At 35.8% G+C, this 20,118-nt stretch overlaps 2 protein-coding genes and 1 non-coding gene across 3 annotated transcripts; all 3 read left to right on the forward strand.

Moving 5' to 3' along the window:
* The first annotated feature begins 6,404 nt into the window (after positions 1–6,404).
* LOC110380701 (uncharacterized) lies at positions 6,405–8,048 on the forward strand. The gene is made up of 2 exons (XM_021340782.3): positions 6,405–6,515; positions 6,795–8,048. The coding sequence occupies exons 1-2, from the start codon at positions 6,512–6,514 to the stop codon at positions 7,982–7,984; spliced, it is 1,194 nt and encodes a 397-aa protein (XP_021196457.3). The 5' UTR covers positions 6,405–6,511; the 3' UTR covers positions 7,985–8,048.
* A 3,282-nt stretch (positions 8,049–11,330) lies between these two features.
* On the forward strand, positions 11,331–11,402 carry Trnac-gca (transfer RNA cysteine (anticodon GCA)). The gene has a single exon. It is a non-coding gene; the product is annotated as a tRNA-Cys (tRNA).
* Positions 11,403–14,114: 2,712 nt separating this feature from the next.
* LOC110380232 (pre-mRNA-splicing factor CWC22 homolog) lies at positions 14,115–15,851 on the forward strand. Its single transcript, XM_021340150.3, has 6 exons — positions 14,115–14,253; positions 14,340–14,391; positions 14,621–14,827; positions 15,049–15,117; positions 15,480–15,545; positions 15,747–15,851. The coding sequence occupies exons 1-6, from the start codon at positions 14,206–14,208 to the stop codon at positions 15,809–15,811; spliced, it is 507 nt and encodes a 168-aa protein (XP_021195825.2). The 5' UTR covers positions 14,115–14,205; the 3' UTR covers positions 15,812–15,851.
* The last annotated feature ends 4,267 nt before the right edge of the window (positions 15,852–20,118 follow it).

Genomic DNA, 20,118 nt, shown 5'->3' on the forward strand with positions numbered 1-20,118 from the left:
TATCGCACTCTAGCGGTTTGTTTTTATTATTCTGATATAATAAATAACGTACGCTAATAATAAAATCGTATTTACAGCAGGATTTAATAGTTATCAATTTAAACAATTTCCTACGTACCTAAAGCCAATATCAGTTCATTATGGTCCATAACTGGTACATAAAATCTGCTATCCACTACAATATTACGGATATTATCTACAAAATTCTAACTAACTTAAACCATTTAGCGCAGTTAGGTTCATAGATAGCGATACCGATTATTTTAGTAAATCACCAAACTGTAGCCAAATAGGGGATGCCGGGGAACGATGTGCGACAAATGGTATTAGTTCGATGCATTCACAACAACTCGTGTCGCGTTAACCCACTAACAGAAGTACTTGTCCTATTCACAGCACTGTTATGTCTGAATCAAATATGAAACATACATTTGATTGGGGTTTTCTCTTCAGAATGTATTAAGGATATAACAATAGCCGTCCGTAAAAGCCTGAAAGACTCTCTCAGCTACATTATCTTTCCTCGAATGCGTTTCATGAATACATGATGTTATACAAACACCAATACAATTAGGTACAAAATCTGTTGATTCTATGAAAAGCCAAGTTTTTCGTGAACATTTAAATCGCAAAAATATACCACCTTTAAATTTATTTACTCACTCGGACGCAGATTACAGACAGTATTTACCTTGAATATAGTCAAAGTCAAGAAGCAATTTATCTGCCAAAATGAAGTTTCTAATTTTAATAGAGGGTCCTTGATGCCTCACGAGATTCGGCCCTTTGAGTCAGTGGTCGATTGCAAATTGCTTTTTAGAAATTTATTTTACTCTAACACGACAAACAGTACAAAATTAAATAGCAACTAACAGAAACTTTAACAACTTAGTGTGTACCTTCGTAATGCGATAGATTAAATTCTTAGGCATTAATTTAGTTATTTTGCAGGCACTTACCTACGTAAAAATTATGATTAAAAAGGATACTTTAAATATGTAAAGGCGTAAAAAACTAGGTATTCGTCCAGTGAAAACGCGAATAGGTATTCTACGCTTTTCTACAAATGAAAACTATTTCATGTGCAATGCACTTTATTTAATTTATCAATCGAGTCTTTTCTCTCCACTAACTAGTGTGGTTGCTGATTGCGTATGTTCTTAAGTATTACAATGGCCGAACAATGAATCGCATTTAATCTAACTTACTTTTGCCTTGGTCAGCAAACAGGAAGAATGGCCACGCCCGCACAAAGAAAACACGACGGCACTAATTAATTAATGGCTATTTCTTTATTACGATTGTGACAAATTTCCCTCAAACTTCAGCAAGATAATACAATAAAACGTCTCTCTTGTATCCTCACTCAGTTCTTTTGATATTCGGCAGATAAACACGCCCGCGGTCTGGCTATAAAACTTTATTTATTTATAAGGTGAGTAACATTTTATATCCGACACAAGTTTGCACAAGAGATATAAAAACGAACAACAATAAAAACTCTAGTACTATTGGTTGGACATTCGATCAACAAATCTCTTTCTTCAAATATAGGTATTCCATATATAAATATAATAACATATACGTGGGTACCTACATACATATACATGGCTAGTTATATATGAAAACGCCATCGTTCAATGTGGGAAGATCAATGCAAGGCAAACAAAACTAAGGAAAAATCCCAAGTTTGTAAGATATAAGACAAATAAGCTGTAGTACAAGCGTAACTCGGATAGAGACGGTCGGTCGTGTAAAGCCGCAAATATTTGTTTCTTTGAGAACCCTTACTCTTTGCGCAAAAATAGGCTCGGAATTCCACATTCCTTACACTATAATATACATGACAATATTATCCAAGTTTTCATTGTTATAAGCTGTACTGAGCTCATCTTTGTTTATAAACACTCGTAATATCATACAAAGAAGTGCCGTTTCATATGCGGGTTTAGTAACTAAGTACTGGCATCCTTGTAAGCTGATAATACAATACAAAAGGCCAATTACTTACCCTTGTAATTATTCACGCTTTAGACAAACATTTTGAGAGAATAGCTTGCTCTGCAACGGTAATATTATTTTGGAACGGATTGAGCCGACAAATGTTGGCAGACATGAGGCTTTGCATGAATACACGTCACATATACGTACATGTTAATAGCCACAAAATGCCTATATATTCAATGTTTTCCCGACAACCGCGCCTATTCTCTGCCAAGAAATTAATTCTTATCCGATCTGCCAACTCAATCTTTGATACAGAATAAGTAATGCGGTTGTATTAAACAAGCAGATTTGTTTCGGTATTTACCTATACAATAAAAAATCCTGTTCTATATATAGGGCTTCGGTTAATAGAGTTGTTAAATAAAACATAGGTATGTTTTTATTTTATATAAGCTTTCGTCATTTCCAAAATACTTAAAAGTGAAAAAGTTCATAGTTAAAATACTTAAAAGTGAAAAAGTTCATCGAGATAAGTGCGCTGGCACACTTTAGTTTGTTAGAGGCAAATTAACATAAATGCAAGAGTACAAAATTCCAGATTACCTACAGTTTATTAAAAATATACTACAGACATAAGTTCTTTTCCCGTAGCAATTTTTCCATCGTTTGCAAGCGTTACTTAAAGTGTTACAAGTGTTACTTTAAGCTTTTAAGTACCATCGATCACTGAGTAGATGGGCATTGGCGATCCCGGTATTGCTACTGTGAAATGTACAGCGAAAAATATACATACAGGTAGGTATCTACCTACATATTTTTTCATACACATAGCTAAACATACCTATGTATTAATGTTTTATTCTAAGCATACCTATGTATTATTGTTTAATAGCTCATAGTTCAACTTGATGCTGGCTGTAAAACATTTAATACTGTATGTTTCAGATTGGATCAACGACGTTTTATTGTCTTGATTACCTACATACTTTTGTTTTAATTTTCAGGTTTTGTAGTTAATTTTATAAATGCAAATATAGGAATTTTGATACAGTTTTAGCCACTTTCCTAAAACTTGCTATGTTTGTATTTTTACGATTTACTTACGACTAGGTATAAATAATTTTTAAAAAATAGTTATTAGGTTGTTAATATCTACCATAGACAATCCGCTACCCCAAATCTCAAATGAGTTTTGGACTGCAGCATAGAATTCAAATTAAAATACCGGTATCATGAAATGCAACCAATATGCCTAGTATCTTCGACATTATGTGCATTGCAATTTAAATTAAAACGACAGCCGTTGAATGAAGCTAAGCTACTCTTCCTGCTATAAACTTCTGCCATTCGCTTTTCGTTCAGAAATCTTCGTTTGACTATTTGACTGGATTATAAAAGTCAGACTGGAAATCGCTTCCTATTGGTGATTGGTGCAATGTGCAAGACGCAATGTGAAGACAGGTTAAGAGTGGCATTGATGATCTGATGACACTGAGGTGGATAAGAAGGTTGAGACCTGACTTCTCAATACCGTCATATTCAAGTTTGATTTTATTTTATTTCGGCGTTTTTTCACCCAGGCATGGGATAGGTATTTACAACAAAAAAAAAACTTAAACCAAGCTCAGCATGTGAGGTAGTGTCGACGAAGCTATGTGCTTGCAACTCTTGTCAGTGACGGATGCGACTGCACCGAGATCGTTATAGCATCGACATTACATCTATAGCCTTGCGCTTTTAACGAGCTTTGACGCTCCGGAACATTTGGTTTTATTTCGAAAAAAACTAGAGCAGATGAATTGCTTTCCAGCAACTTTACCTCAAAAATGGAATTTAACGCTGAGCTCCAACGTTAGTTTTAGAAGTATATTAATTGAGCTTTACACCCTAAAATACGATCTTCAATCTAGGGAGTTAAACGACCATGGTTTTACTGTCAACTTGTGCGATGAGCAAATTAAAAATCTTGGTGATAAAGTTCAGGAATAGCAGTAGAGATTTTCCTACAAAATAATTGATGCCGTAAATTGTTTAGAAGCTTATGATGGCTTTGATGGTAAAGGAACTGTGGATCATGATGAGTAACAGCTTGATAAGAAATTTAAAGTGGTTTTTTGTAGATTGTAATATCCGCGCTATTGTAACCATATACATACATAGCTGATCGTCTATGTATTAGAGAGAATTGTTTAAACGAACCAAAGTTGTTTACACTCCGCTTCTATTTGCATATATTCTTTCTACTGTTTTCATTTACTTATTACAGACATAATTTCAAAATAACATCAAAACTATGGAACTATGGAAGCTATGGTATCCAAGCTTTGCGGTAAGTTTAGTTAGTAAGCGTTTCATTATATTAGCATAATAGGTACCTAAAATTTTTGAACTATTTCCGGACCGCAACTAAAACTCTAAATAAAGGAAAACCATCTTGGCCGAAATAGAAATCGGAAACCTTAAACTGAAAGGTATTTAAAACATAAACTAAGTTGAACTGCAGCAGAACAGCGCAATTATGCGCGGAGAGAAGCGCTACCCACAGCAATTAGATATGGCACGGCTTTTTGAACAATAGATATAGCGACGACTGAACAACAGCCTCGCTCGCCTCATGACGACCTATTCATAACAATATAAGCTGAAACAATAATGCCTCGGAAACATAATTTGCAAACTTTTTGTAACACCATCAAACTCACGCACCCAGTCTCCTTAATTGGACCAACCAAAATGTTTTCATTTGTAACATAGAATTTACCATCGTAAAAATATATAAAGCATGATTAATATCTGCCGAAATTATTTCAGCCTGACAAAAGAACATGAGCCTAATAGAATTTTGAAAAGAGTTCTTTGACGGAGCCCGAATATTTCTTAAGGCTAAAGCGTTAGTTGACCGAACCTCATCGCCGCAGGCTAGTAACTTGTATGTAAGACGTTAAAGCGAATGTTTAAAAATTTAAAGTGGAGTTCCCGTCGACATACATCGCGAGGCTTCCCGATAAACATCCCCGGGCGTCAGGTCGCCGGCCCGGCTGCTTTGTTTACGGTCTACGCGCCACTACGTGATCTATTATACTCAACTGCACAGCTACACTACACGCCTCTTCTAACTGAAAATAACTGACTGCACGTCACTTTGTTCTACGTGAAGGTAACATTACTCACAATATTTATATTAGGTAAGTATTTTTTACCCGTCCGGAAACATTAACCGGACACTTTTTCTTTTCATAGAGACTCTGTCCCTTAATCAACTTCTAGGTATGTAGTTGGGTTCTATAGGTGCTTACTCTCCCTCTTGATAAGAATTCATTCAAATATTTATAGGTATTGCTCTAAAAATCATTAACTAATTAAACGAATGTCAAAAAAGCAACGCTTTTATCTAAGTAGGTATTTCAATTTTATCTAGTAAAGAAAATTATAAAGTCTAATTAAAGCGTAAAAAGTTAATAGGGAGAATTTTAAAACCATGTGATGTCAAGGCCTACCTCTGATGTCTGGTCGCCTGGTGTGGCAATTACACAGAATAAGTGCAGCATAATTTCCTTAATTAAGACCCGACGTATCAAGCAATTTAAAAACTAAGAAATGCGCGAGAGCTTTAATTAAAGCCGTGATCAAAGGTTCAACTCTCAGGAAGTGCGCAGAAATTCAACGTGAACTTTTTCGGCTCTAATTTTAACAACCGTTTATTGGATACTGACGATTAATTTATTTTAATTTCAGTGAAGATTACTTTATAAGTATTTACCAACTACCATGACATTACCTACAAGGACTTAAATTGTTTTTAATTGGTCCACTTGAGAATTAAAATCGAAATAAAAACACCACTTTATGTAGGTAGGCATTTTGCTTTTCGTATCCTCCATGTAGGTAGGTAGGATATTAGACAGCCGTTTACAACCTTTTCACACCGGCGGATTTTCCGTACGACACCGTTCGTACGAACGGGTGCTGTTGTTCGGTTTTTTCGCTCGGAAAATCCGCCGTTGTGAAAAGGCTGTTAATTGTTTATTTATTAAAACTTCAATTAGTTAACATAAATATCATAGGAATAACATTCATTCACAAAGTACTTACATATAAAATGTAATTATGTTTGAAAATATCAGGTAAGTAGGCACGTACTGAAATTCGACAAAATATTCTTTGATCAAAAATCAAGAATTTATTCTCTTCTTTTTTATGCTTATATGAACTTGATCCAATGAGGGACAGCACACCCGATAACCACGATGACCATTTATAAATAAATGTGCAATAGGTTTTTTGGAGCTTGAAATATACCTACACGGTGCGGCGCGTATGCCTAACATACGTACGCATATAAAGAGGGATACGAAAATTGCGCTAGTCTAATATCACCTTTATAATATTTTTTATCTGTGAGCATAGATAAGCTGTGATCTGTCAGTTTCTATTATGTCATCTTTCATTTTCGGCGTCAGCTGTCACTGTCACCGAATCAAAACAAACCAGCCAGCATTTTGTTATTTAAAAACACTAACTTTTATTTAATAAAAAGGGTTTATACTAACTGAAAGAGCAAAAAATGGGTAAGGCAATAATAATTGAAGCAGAGCATTCATTTAATTTTGCGCGAAAATAGTTATTTCTTGAATTATTTCGATAGCCGGCGAGACGAAACAAATGAGTTTTGAGTCATTTTTGACTCTGTATATGTAATTGAATTATTTATTATGAAATACAGACGATTTGTTTGTTTCTATTAGTATAAGATTAAAGTAACATCAACAGCATAACAAATCAGTAACCTGCTCTATATTATTCAGTTACAAAGATAACATTCTAATCAGTTGCAACCACATTTTCAGATCAGCCACATGAAACTGACACAGCTGCAGAAATTAATAAAGTTATAGCGAATATGTTGAAGAAGTGCAAACTAGAGGCCTATAATAAAGAAGTAGAAATACCACTTGAAGATTTTGAAGAACGGGTCTTTATGTACTCTGGGATAGATAAATCTAAGCTCAATAAAATAATTGAAAGAGAAAAACTCTCTGATAAATATCCTAAACCACATTCTATTGATTTTAATGCTCATAAAGCAATTTTAAAATGTCTTGTAAAATTTTACGAGCTAGGAAAGTTGCCAGACATGAGAAGTTTATTTAAGTGTGTGAATGAATTGGTACAGATTAAGCAGAATGTTGAGCAATTCAAACTGGATTTGGCTAAGCTCGGCTTAGATTATCACCCCGTCTTCAATGACAGAAGACTTTTAATGGAGGATCCAAAAATAACTTTTGAAAGGTATACATATCTCAAGAAAATAAGAGAGATACGGAAACGAATACCACGTGTCATGATATATTATGTAGGCGAGAGGATAATAGATAGAAAGAATTTGTTAAATAATCCTTGGAAACAAAATATACACAGATCTGATATAACTAGTGGTGAATTCATTTTTTTTCATGCTATATCTAGAAAAGGGTTTGAGAATGGACTGTTTTGCTATTCTGCTACTGAAGATGATTTTTACAAGTGGGTTGTTGATATACTTCTTGGATCATTAGCACCATCAAGTGTTGTCATATTAGATAATAGTCCTTTACATGGTGCATGTAAATCAGAAACAATATCCATGTTTAGCACAAAGCATGAAATGCAAATGTGGCTGCGGAAGCGTGATATACCATACAGTGCCAATATGCATAGATCACAGTTATACCAATTAATTAAAACTCACATGGATTTAGACCCACTGTCACGTGTTGATCGTGTTATTAAAGCGTGTGGACATGAAGTGTTACGACTCCCTACTCATTTTGAAGATTTATCACCAATAGAACTGGTTTGGGAACTAGTAAGAAACACCATAGTTATGCAAAGTGATCTGCATGACGAAATATTATCATTGTTCAAAAATATGCCAAGAAAATCTTATGATTTATATGAAAAAGCGATTGAAAAGAGAGAAAATGATTTATTTGGATTAGATGTAGAAATGGATGAAATTTTGGAATCATTTTTGACAGCTTTAAAAGCACAGGATTAGTAGAGCTACAGAAAATATCAACTTGTTGATTTAATCTAAAACAAAATAATATGCGCAATAATAAGAAAAATGCGTTTTATTTCTAACTAGCCGTTTTCCCGCGGTTTCACCCGCGTCCCGTGGTAACTACTGCCCGTACCGGGATTAAATATAGCCTATGTTACTCGTGGATAATGTAGCATTCGAATGGTGAAAGAATTTTTAAAAACTGTCCAGTAGTTTTTGAGCCTATTCATTACAACCAAACAAACAAAGTTTTCCTCTTTATCCCTTATAGTTTCGCCATGTTTGTCTGTCCGTCTGTACGTCCGAAACTACCTACTAGGTAGGCACACCATACCTACCCATACAACCATTTTTGGTCGCAGATATGATAAAGATGTAACAAGTCGCAACAGTTTCGTAACAGGTACGACACAACGTGACTGTGTATGGATTAGCTTTTATGTGTTGTAACGGTTCAGTAAAAATGTGACGGAAACTAGATTCAGTAACTTTGTGTGGTCGCTGTGTCGATACTTTACAGCTTAATTGGTAACCACACTTTTTATAAACTTTGCGTTTGGTTTGTAACCAGTGTGCAATGTTGACACAATTGTGTTGTAACGGGGTAGTAACATGGTGTAGTCGATGTTCCAGAACACTTTGACACTAACTTGCATATATAAAAACATGACGAGAGCCAGTTATTCTCAAACTGTCTATGTTTTCTGCCGTAATCAACCATTTAATGAAAAAAATGAGTAAAGAACCAAAAACCTTACGTAAATTCCGATGGACTTCAACTTTTTACAGAAGAATTAAAGAAATAAGTACGCCCCAAAATATTGTACTCGTACGAGTGCATGTAGGTTTTTTTTATTATAATAATATTTTTTTCATGATGTTGCATTGTTGGTAGGGCAAATTGACGGATACCCATTTTATTGAACTCAAAACTTATTCTTTTCTAGGCCATTTACAGGAAAGCAGTACGGAATTTCGTACCGAGGAGCTTATTGGTATAGTCCCTAGTGCCAAAGTTTCAACTTTCGAGCTCCAAATCGCTGTTTTTTCTTTTTCTCGGCCAAAACAAGACGTCTTCGTCTTTAACCCAAGTACTCGGTACAAGCGATATTAATTCTGATGAGCCTTCTTTGGTTAGAACAATGCAAAAAGGCATCTTGATAAAAACTTTGGAAAACACTGTAACCAAATGTTAAGAGAAACCATCTTAAAAATCTAGTAATTTTGTAACAAGTTACCGTAACATGTCGACACGTGTCGACACATTATCGTAACTTTGTGACTAGTTGCGACGAGCATATTTTTCATAGCAAACATCAAAAATGTTTTTTCATAGTTCATTATTTAGCAATTTTATGAGTAAATCTTGCTAAAATAATTTGTATTAGGATTAAAATATTTGATATTGTATTTAAAGGGAAGCTTTTGAGCACTCGATGTGCATCATTTTATATTTTTATTTTATTTTAACAAAGTTTTCTTTCGCCAGAATTATTAAAACATGATATTACGGTGGCGCGTTGGAAATATCAACATATTCAAAGAAATTACACAGTAAACTTTTTTTCCCAATAAGATTTGAGCATTATTAACCATATTAATTAATGAAAACTAAAACTTTGTTTACTTCATTATCATTATCATACTTCAACCATCATTTTGGGATTTTGTATTATTTCGTCGTGTCACTCACGCACGAGCCAACGAAATTGATCGAACGAATGAATGATTGAATGATTAGTGCGAACTCTGGTTAAAATATGGTAACAATGTTACGACACGGCGACGTAAATTAGAAACCAAATGTTACTTGTTTATTGTGTCGAGATCTTCCCCATTTTTAGTTGCAGCGACGGCGCTAACACGGAACGTCGACGAGATTATGTTTCGAGATAGATCAGTGTCGACACTAAGTGTCGAAACGGTTACGTTATGTTCGCAAAAATGGTTATATGGGTAGGTTCCCGCCTGGGTATAATACGTAATGTCTAATAAGATGTCCGATGTAAAACCAATAAAGTTGTAGATAAAGTAGGTACTTACCTTTCTATTTAGTTAAGGTAATTCCCATTTGAAAACTCACTGAACTTCAATACACAAAACAAAAACTTAAACAGAGCTGACCTCTTAAGTCTAATGTAACCAAATGGCGTGGTTAGAGTGTACAGCATAAGTGCTGCGCGCCATACCCTTTCAGATGTAAACCTACCTTTATGCAAAATAAATAATGAAGTAGGACCGAACAGTTTGCCGACGTGTGGTTAATTGTAACGGAATGTGTTTAATTTTCATTTGCTGTTGGCATTGTCAGCGGTAAACGACAACGGGCGCGATGTCGAAACGCCCGAGGCGATTTAATCGATTTGAAAAGGATCTATTTGTTGTAGTCCAACAATGTATAAATACAGTCGGCGTCGTTATTTTCGTGGTAGCCTGAAGGGTCGACTTGTAAAATTATAAAGGACAATTTGCACTGCGGGTTAATGTCTAATATGGTAATACTTAGGTACTACCTACGTTCTGCCTGCTTGGCTGGAATCGAGCTTATTGGCCACGGCCACTGCTACCAGCATGGACTTGATTCTGCTAATTTTACCTCATCAATAGGTACACGGTCGAAGATAGCCACGAAACAGATTATTTCACTACACAAGACTATTAAATATGTGCTATTAGCACGCATTGCGTTCTACATTCTTCGTATGAACAATTAACGGATAATAAAGTTATGTTCTCTGCAATGCACTTATGCACAACCAAGCTCGTGAAAAATATAAGGGTAGGTAAAGTCCGATAACGTTACTAACTCATAAAATGTCCACGTATGGTTTTATTACACCATTCTAATCACTATAATAGACCACTTGGGTACCTAGCTACTGCTAAGTTTAACGACACCAAAGATTTTTAATTCGCGGTGGTACAAATTATACCTACCTATGTAGGTAGGTAGGTACACCTACCTACAAAATGCTGTAAGTAGATAAATGAAACATTACCCACCTACTTTTAAATTACTTAACTGTTCATATTATCGTAAGGCTGTTTCTACAAATATAATTGAATTTAGGTAGGTAGGTAAGTAGTACCCTAATCAGGGACTTTAACTAGGGACCTTCCTATCAGGATGGTTAGAGCCGTTAGAGGAGACAGTGTGACCTACTTACCTGCCTAATAATACCTACCTACTTATCTAGATATTTACTACAACCTACTATTTAATTATTAAGTTAAGTATTCATTAATTTAGCTATTATTTTTTTTCGTAACATCAATTAGACATTAGACATCCTACATGTCCTAAAGGCTCTAGAACCGCTATTTCGAACAGCTGATCATCGGGGATATAGCTCAGTGGCAGAGCAATCGACTGCAGATCGATAGGTCCCCGGTTCAAATCCGGGTGTCCCCTGTTCTGTTTTTTGTTTCACTTAGTTTTTTTCGTTGTTGTGAATGTTTTCATATTGTTTTTATAAAAATGTTGAAGGTGTAGAAAATGTATCCATGAGAAGGTGGGTATGTTAGTAAACTTAGTAGGTACTTACACTACTTACCAATATACATGGGTATAAATATTTATGTTATAATCATCCCCGATAGTACCCAGGTGCACTCAAATAAATTCATACGTTTGCAACCATGGCATGTAAATGAATGGACGAAGTTTTGACTAGTGATTTTATCCGATTTCACGAAAGCGCAGGTTAGACTGGCGGAAATAAGAATATTGCGATAAAACTACTAGCATAACAACACGCTACCTAGAAATAGTAATAAATGTTCCAGCCAAGCACAGGTGACTTTGTTTAAGCTTTTTTTGTCGTAGGTAAGTAATAAAGTTTCTGTGAATAAATGTTGTGTTCTTTGTTTTTGACTTCTAACGAAGTTTTAATGCAACTTTCTTGCCAAATGTTGGTTCACGATCAAATGCACATGCATGATTATTTTCTATTTAGGTCCTACTTAAACTTAAATCGCAGGTACTTAGGTAGGTACTGTCACTAATCAATCACCTTTGTGGATCATCATTTTGGATACCTAGGTAGGTACTTAGTTAGAACACGCACGTTACTAGAGATATTAGGTACCTAGGTAGGTATCGAGCTGCAACCTAGCAACTTATTGCTTTTCTATTGGTATTATGTTCTATTACTGGCCCTTCAGCTGAAACCGTGCAAGCTCCCATCTTCATCAGCTCAAATCAAGCACCACTTACGGTGGTTTTCTTGATTCCTAGTTCCCTTTGCTGCCTTGAATTGCCCTCAAAGATAAAGTAAAAAAAAGGTGCTACATAAATGACACCAAAGTCACATTGTAGCCAAAACTTACCAGACTCCAACCTGACGTCAGGACTAATAATAACCTACATGCCACGACATCACTTTCTGGCACTAAAGTTTTATGTGGCCATCTAGCAAAGTCCTCGTGTTTAAAATCACATTTAGCCTGTATTCAATAACATATAGGTATACTTACATATGTTTACCACAGGTTTATTTTATAGTATCGTCATAACAAAAGTTTTGCCAAACAAAAAGTTTTTCCAAGACATTCATAAACGCAAAGTTTATGAGCTATGGAAGTCATGCGATAGTTTCATTCGGGAGAACGTCACGCAAGCTCGCAGACGGCACCAACAACCGACAAACTAAAATGCCTTCCATTTGTCTCCCATGCCTAAACAGCTTTCTTTAACTTTGTAATTAACATTAAAATCCCATTTAAATGGATAAGTCCACACTGAGACACTAGAAACAGAGAGCAGAGGTACCTACCTAGTGATTAGATTTGCCCATTTTGTAAAACAAGACAATTACTTAAAAAATAATGTTAAAAATTAAGTAGGTACTTACATAATAATATTGAACATAGGGTTCTGATAAAGCGCATGCTGTCCCAAGCAAAAATGAACATGTTTTTCCGCTTTTTCCTTATGCGCAATTTAATACTTGCGTTTACTACCTACGTGTTTATCAAAGAACCCCTTTAACTGGCTTGTAAATTATATACAAAGAAATATTTGATCCCAGTGCCGAGAAGCAACATTTATAATCCCTTTATCCAATAAGCCTCGAAGCCAATTTCGAATAAAGAGTGAGCAGTTAAAGCCCAAGGTAAAAACACGTCCTCAGCGCCACAACGTTAAGCCACGTACTTTTCATGTAAATTTTAAGCTGTCGGTTTTTGCAAGGATTTCTAACAAATCCGTATTGCTGAGACAATTTTCGAGTTAACTGCGGTCAGTCACGCTTTATTTTAAGTACTTACATACTTATTCACACGAAATACATTATGGGGGATTATTCTTGTCTCTAATTCTGTGCGACCAACAGAATTATAAATTATCAGAAAACTATACCCATGTGTTAAATTGAATACCATAGCTGATCTTATACTAAGCCCGATAACTATCTCTTGTAATGTTATAAGCACTATCACTACTTTTGAAAATGAATTGCAAACATTAATATTCAACTTTACTAATAATACTTTGCGCGGAAATTCTCACCGCTAACCATTTCATATAAAGAGATTGTTCAACAGAAAAAGTTGGCAAATTTGTCTCGCCCCGGGCACACATTATCTCTGCTCATATTACGTTATGAATGGATGTGATTTAACTGAAGCCGCTGTGACTATTCAGGAAAAGAATACCTGGCTTTGTTAACTTCTTTTATTTTGAAATTAAAAGCAAACTTCCTACATATGCCTACACATATCTAGATCCTGTATGCCCATTTTCACCAACAATCTCTTAATCTAAGTGCCACTTAGAATAAGGACTCTCCCAATTTTGACATAACAAAAATACTTTTAAGGATAATTCCATTATTTATTTACATATTTACAATACATAGGTATAAAACACTATAGGTAACTAAAACGCTTCAAAAAATTCACCCCCATCGCTGTAATTCCATTTGTGATGACTATGAATTTATTTTATTGTGTTTTTTTCGTATTTCTTTACCACTTTCACTTCAGTCCAATTCTATCGAATGGTGTAGACCGAATAGGTCAATTTTCAATTTATATTCTAGAAAATCAATGTTATAATACAATCGGAGTGGTGATTATCCAATAAAACATATTGATCCAATTCTTTAGCAATAAAACCGCATGTTTATGTTACAGAGGAAATTGAAATCAAAGCGTGTCGCCGAATAGTTTTATCAAACTCACTTCATGAAATAAAAATATTTTTAAACTCCATCATGTTGCTGCCAGGCAAATTCAGCCCAAAAACATGGCTTTTCGTGACGGTAAATAACTCTAATAGGGATTTCTTTGGAAAAAATATCTTCATCCATGTTTTGACATCAGATTCATTACTAATTCTTACTTGCAGATATTGGTATCTACGATCATTGCATACAGTGAATCTTCAGCAGGCAAAACGCGTAAGTAATCGTTATGGCATGAATTAATGTAGTTTCACACAGTACTCAGATTATCATACAACTCTGTTGCATATTTTTAGTTAATATTAAAATTGGGTTTGACTTAACTCAAGGGAACAATGGAGCTCCTTTACTTCGCATTCGAGATTTCGAAGGTATATTGTTCCCGTGGATATAGTCATCTAAATGAATCACTGTCGAGTTGATTACATGAGTTCTTTCGTTTTAGATTCTGCTGAATATAATCCTAGAGCCGTAGACGAGAACAGCAGTAGCGACAGTAATAGCAGCAGCGGTAGTAGTAAAAAGAAAACAAGTCCAAGGGCGGAATCCAGTGGAAGTGTTGAAAAAGGACGGTCTAAAAAAGAAGAAGCCAAAGAACCAGCTAAAGCACCCAAGTCTAGCAACAGTGACGACGATGATGACGAGAAAAACTGTAATTTAACCGCTAAATAGATTTATTTCAGCCATGACAACTTATCGTAAAAAGCTAATCTTCTTTGTTGCTAAAAAATATCGTCAATTTTCTATAGCTATTTCTGTACCCATAGCAAATCCTGCTAGTATTAATATCATTCTGCTATCCTCGTTCGACAATACTTTAACATATGTACGTAAAAACACTAATATTTAAACTACTTAATTCCTGATTTCTAGCCGGATCCCGAGAAGAAAAAGTAAGAAGTACGAGAGGTCTAAAAGCTGGTGATTTTGAGCCAGAAGAAGGTTTGTAGACTTTTCGGATTTTGTCATAAACCATAGTATTGTCATTATTATTTTCTCAAAATATAAAAGAACTAGAGACAGAACATAAAAAGTAGTTGAAATCTATCCTCGATTGCTACCTGCTACCTCGTACCTACAAATCTCCTGCAGTCCTCACATAAGTCTTACCCCTAGCTTGTAATGCTTGCTTTTATTTAAGTTGCAATGTATGTTTGTGTGTTCAGGTGTAATTTTACAACTCAATTTTAAGGCATTTGCCCTCAACCGATTGAGCTGAAATTTCGCATGCATGTTTTTTTTATGGAAGTCAACGTACTTAAGATTTACTCGGAGATATCTACTAACAAATTTTTGGTTTACAGAAAACCCCAAAATACACGCAAGATATAAGAAGAATTCCGAGTCAGCAATTAGTGATGACAAGTCAGGTAAGATTTTTTAACACTATTTGTTGTGATTGACTTACCTATTTGGTGCACCATGAAGGTCAGTTTTTGAATGTCACAAGACGTTCGTGGTGCTTTTAGTCTACATTCTGCTCAAAAAATCTCTACTTTTACTAATCAAAGCTTTTACTTTACAAGTATTTTTAAAAGTCTGGCATTAAATCTTAATTTATTTCCTTACAGGTGAACGTCGTCGTTACAGAAGGAGTATTGATAGATTTGATGACAACGAAGGCGCGTATGTTTAGCAGCTGTGTAAAGATATCAATAAAGTACGAATCGAAATATTTTTATTGTTCATAGTTTTTTTACATTTCCAAAAAAAAACATTCCTTAAGTACCTTTTCGCATTTTAAACCAATAAAGTTGGCTAAACTTACCAGGGGCCTTCAATCGACGATTTCAACTCTAACTTCATTTATCTCAAACGATTGAATTATTCAATGGCACGACTCCTACTTCTTTTAACTTCAACGTTCACTCACTTTATTTGATTAGGCTCAAGAATCTCATGGCGTTATTTTTCCTATATTGATTTTATAAGGTGTTGTCGATAGGACCCCCTATAAATAATGTATGGATTGAAAACTCGCGACGTTTTATTGCCGTGATCCCAGCGTCAATGCCTCATTTAATGGTAAGACATTGCCAAATGGCTCTACGAATGCGAAATGTCTTCTGCCTTGAATGAATTTTTCAGGTAAGTTAAGATTATTTTGGGATCAATTTGGCTTAAGTACTTAGATATATGTCAGTCCTCTTGATAAACTGCTATTGAGGATTTTCCAGAACAATAATTTTAAACGTCTTATGCTTGATTTTGCTCTTATGTATATACATATCCTTTGTTCATAATTTAGAAGAGGTTTGTAACGTCCGTATAATACTTAGTTTGCCTGCAGCCTGATACGGTTATCCAACATGATTTGCTACTGTAATCCTAGTCTTTTAACGACAGAATGTTGCATGCAATCTGGCGGCTGTCAGGGGTCGGCAGAGGGTTGGTCGAGTTCACCGCAAGATATTGCAAGAGCCTGCAAAATTACACTATTAAGCCGAATATATTGCCCTCCACACCGGCTGGGTGGCGATTCTGTAACTTTATAATCGATTTATTTTGCTAATAAATGCCAGTTGATATTTACTAACCTATTTCTAGCACGAAGATACTACAATTCAGGAAATAAGGTTCAATAGTATGAGAATGTTTAAGTTATTTATCCTGATTTTCGTTATGATAGCAATATTTACTACTTATTTAAGTTATTCCCCAACTTAAAACAAGGCAAGGCACGCTTTGCGGGGCCCGTTACAGCCGAAGCCGAAAAAATGAACCTGAAGGAGGAACTAACTAAAATTCGTTATTTTCTTTACAAAGCACATATCCAACGAAAATGCGATAAGATCGTACCAGCGACCGTCCTAAATGCATTAGTCTTTCTGTAAGACATCTCTAACGAGACACTTGGCTAAACTAAACCACTCAATTGTCTTGAAGACGCGCGCTTGTAGAATTTTGCGGCTCAGATGTCCACATATAACTAATTAGATAACTTACAGAAAACTGGGACAGTCTTGGGTAGGTACATACAATGCCCAAAACGAGATAATTTTGACGACTACGAAAAGTGATAAAAAGGGTGAAGATTAGGATATCTTATTTAAAAATATATTTGATAGATATACGTATTATCAACATTGGTATACACAATATTTCTGCTTAAAATACCTGTGCATACCTATAGATCCAATACTACGTAACTAATTATTGATTTACGTATGATCAGACAACCCACATAGGTACCTACCTACATTTCAACTCAAAGTAAGTTCATTTCAACTAACTAAAACCTAGGCACACACCTTAAGTCTATTGGAAATAGTTTTAATGAGGAGTTCTAACTAATTCTACTAAATTAAACACAAAAGTATTTGGTATTCATGCCAAACGATGTTATTAGGAGCTTAAAACAGTTCTAACTCGGAATCCAAGTTAACAAGTGATAAATGTTGAACGTGGGTTGGCTCCTCAGCTATCTCGACACTTACAACCTAATTTTCAGTTTGGGACAGTGATCAGGCCCGCCGTAAGCGGGCGTGCAGCGCGTGCACCGCACGCGGGCGGCACGTCCTAGGGGGCGGCAAATCGAGCGACCTATCACGTAATATTAAAAAAATACAATATCTTTTTACCAATTATTTGATTTCAATATTTCCGAACACAGCAATAGCGCTAAGAATATAACTTACACTGCCGGTTTCAGTTACATCTGTTGATCATTTTCAAAATTAAAAATTATTAAAAAAGATTTAAGATCAACCATTAGCGTAGCGTGGGGGGAGAGAGCAAATGCCCTGGGCGGCACTATTTAGGGGGCGGCAAAATTAAACCATAATTACGTAATAAAAATATTTTTACTAAAAATAGATGACTAGATTAGCAATAAAATTTCAGAAAAAGCCGCCCTCGCTTTGGTCGTCCCCTATCAATTTTGACGGGTTCATCCTTTGCATCCCCCAAAAAATTCGCGCTCGCTACGCTCGCGCCTCCATGTCAGATATCGCAGTCAGTAGCGATTTTAAGGTAGGGCGCGGTCGGGCTACGGCCCAGGGCGCCGGATATAAGGGGCGCCGCAGGCGCCCCCAACCAATCCTTGATCAGATGTTACTCCTATTTTTGTTTTAAATTTCATCAAAGATTGCAACTTACAAGAACTGTACCCAAATGAATGGATAGCATCAGGGCCATCTTAACCAATGGTGGCTCAGGGGCGCCGAAGCGAATTGGTGTTTAATTCCGCGTTAAATTTGAGAAATTCTCGATGAAACACTACTTTTATGTCCCAAAACTCAAAAATTTTCGCGCTCGCTACACTCGCGGTTTCCTTACTTAAACGCTTCAATTTTTTATCACATATAGCTACTTTTAATGTCCCAATACTCAACAAAAAAATCGCGCTCCCTTCGGTCGCGGCTTCTTCACTTCACAGTCGCTTTGTATTATATGTTTAGGACTTTAGTGATCCAAAACTCAAACATTTTCGGGCTTGCTTCACTTTACAGTTGTTTTTATTTTTCAAGATTTTTTTAGCTACCCTAGCAAAAAGGGAGCGTCGTTTTTAAGTTCTTTTATTAATAAGAAAGTAACTTCTAGTTTCCATATGAACTTTCTTATTTACGGTACTACTTTAAGTCCCAAAATTTTAATACATAGGCGCCATCATCAACAAAGAGTTATGTACGTTTGGGCAAAATTATAAGTAATTTTTGTTTTGAGTTCTAAAATATAACAAAAATTTCGCGCTCGCTTCGCTCGCGCAATCATAAGACGTGTTCCAGTGTTTTTGCATTCATCAACCAGCAATAACTTATGTACGATTGGGCTACATTTTACGTAATTTTTGCTTCGACTTCATCATCCTCCGAGCCTTTTCCCAAACTATGTTGGGGTCGGCTTCCAGGCTAACCTTCTTTTTCTGTCTAATCAGTCTAATCTTTTTGTTTCGACTTGTTGACTATAAAAAAAATATTTGCGCTCGCTTCGCTCGCGCAATCGTATGGGTTTGAACTGCAGTTGGAGGGCGCCGTAGAAATCTCGCCTAGGGCGCTGGTAGAGTAAAAACCGGCACTGATCGCAATTTATCTTTGTTTAATTGTTGAGGCATTCAATTCTGAAAAATCATTTTTCGCTCACGTCCGTTATAGCTTTTTATTATATGTTTACTTCATGAAAACTCTAAGGAAAAAATCGCGGCTTCATGTACATTTGCACTTCATTTCTGTGCATATCTTACTTTTTGACTTTGCTTTGTTAATTTACAGTGGTTTTTATTTGTTTTGTGTCCTTAGACTAAAAAAATTTCGCGCTCGCTTCGCTCGCGCTTCCTTACATATGAAATATGTCTCATGCGTTGACTTTTTTAACGGGAAACCCACCAAAAACCATTAATAACATATTTTACTGAAATTAAACATTGCTATAGATATTTACGTTCGTTACTTTAAGTTACCCATAATCTGTTCTAAGCACTTTGATATACAATATGTAGGTACCTACCCATTAATCACAATCTTTCAATACATGGGGGCCACTTGGGTAATGATTGCACTGCATTGATGCCCTAAGCAATTGCTTAGTCTGCTAATGGGCTAATCCAGGACTTCTTAGGTTACTCTAAGACTTGAGCATTTCAAGTAAATAAAAAGTTATGTGTAATATATGTTATGTACCTATTGCAATATTTATGTATCCAGAAGGAAGTGCGTTTTCTGCAATCAGAGCGGTGCATGTACATATTTTTTTCTGTTGGAAAAGTAAGATGGATATGAATGGGCGGGGGGGTCCGGACCCCCTGGACCCCCCCCCTTATATATTTTTTGACAAAACCCAGTATAATATGTAGTCGTAGGGCGGCATAATCGGTTTTGCACGCGGGCGAACAAACAGCTAGCGGCGGGCCTGACAGTGATGCAACCCCTAGCAGTCGTCAGCTTGTAATCTCAGCCTGTAAAACGGTCGCAGCACATTAGGGACTTGAAATTCTAACTTAGGTAA

The sequence above is a fragment of the Helicoverpa armigera genome, chromosome 14 (genome assembly GCF_030705265.1).
Source record: "Helicoverpa armigera isolate CAAS_96S chromosome 14, ASM3070526v1, whole genome shotgun sequence".
Taxonomy (NCBI): domain Eukaryota; kingdom Metazoa; phylum Arthropoda; class Insecta; order Lepidoptera; family Noctuidae; genus Helicoverpa; species Helicoverpa armigera.

Coding starts and splice junctions, on each gene's coding strand:
- LOC110380232 (XM_021340150.3), top strand. CDS start 14,206: ATGTTGCTGCCAGGCAAATTCAGCCCAAAAACATGGCTTTTCGTGACG. Junction 14,392..14,620: donor ATCTTCAGCAGGCAAAACGC/GTAAGTAATCGT, acceptor CTTTCGTTTTAG/ATTCTGCTGAATATAATCCT. Junction 14,828..15,048: donor CGATGATGACGAGAAAAACT/GTAATTTAACCG, acceptor CCTGATTTCTAG/CCGGATCCCGAGAAGAAAAA.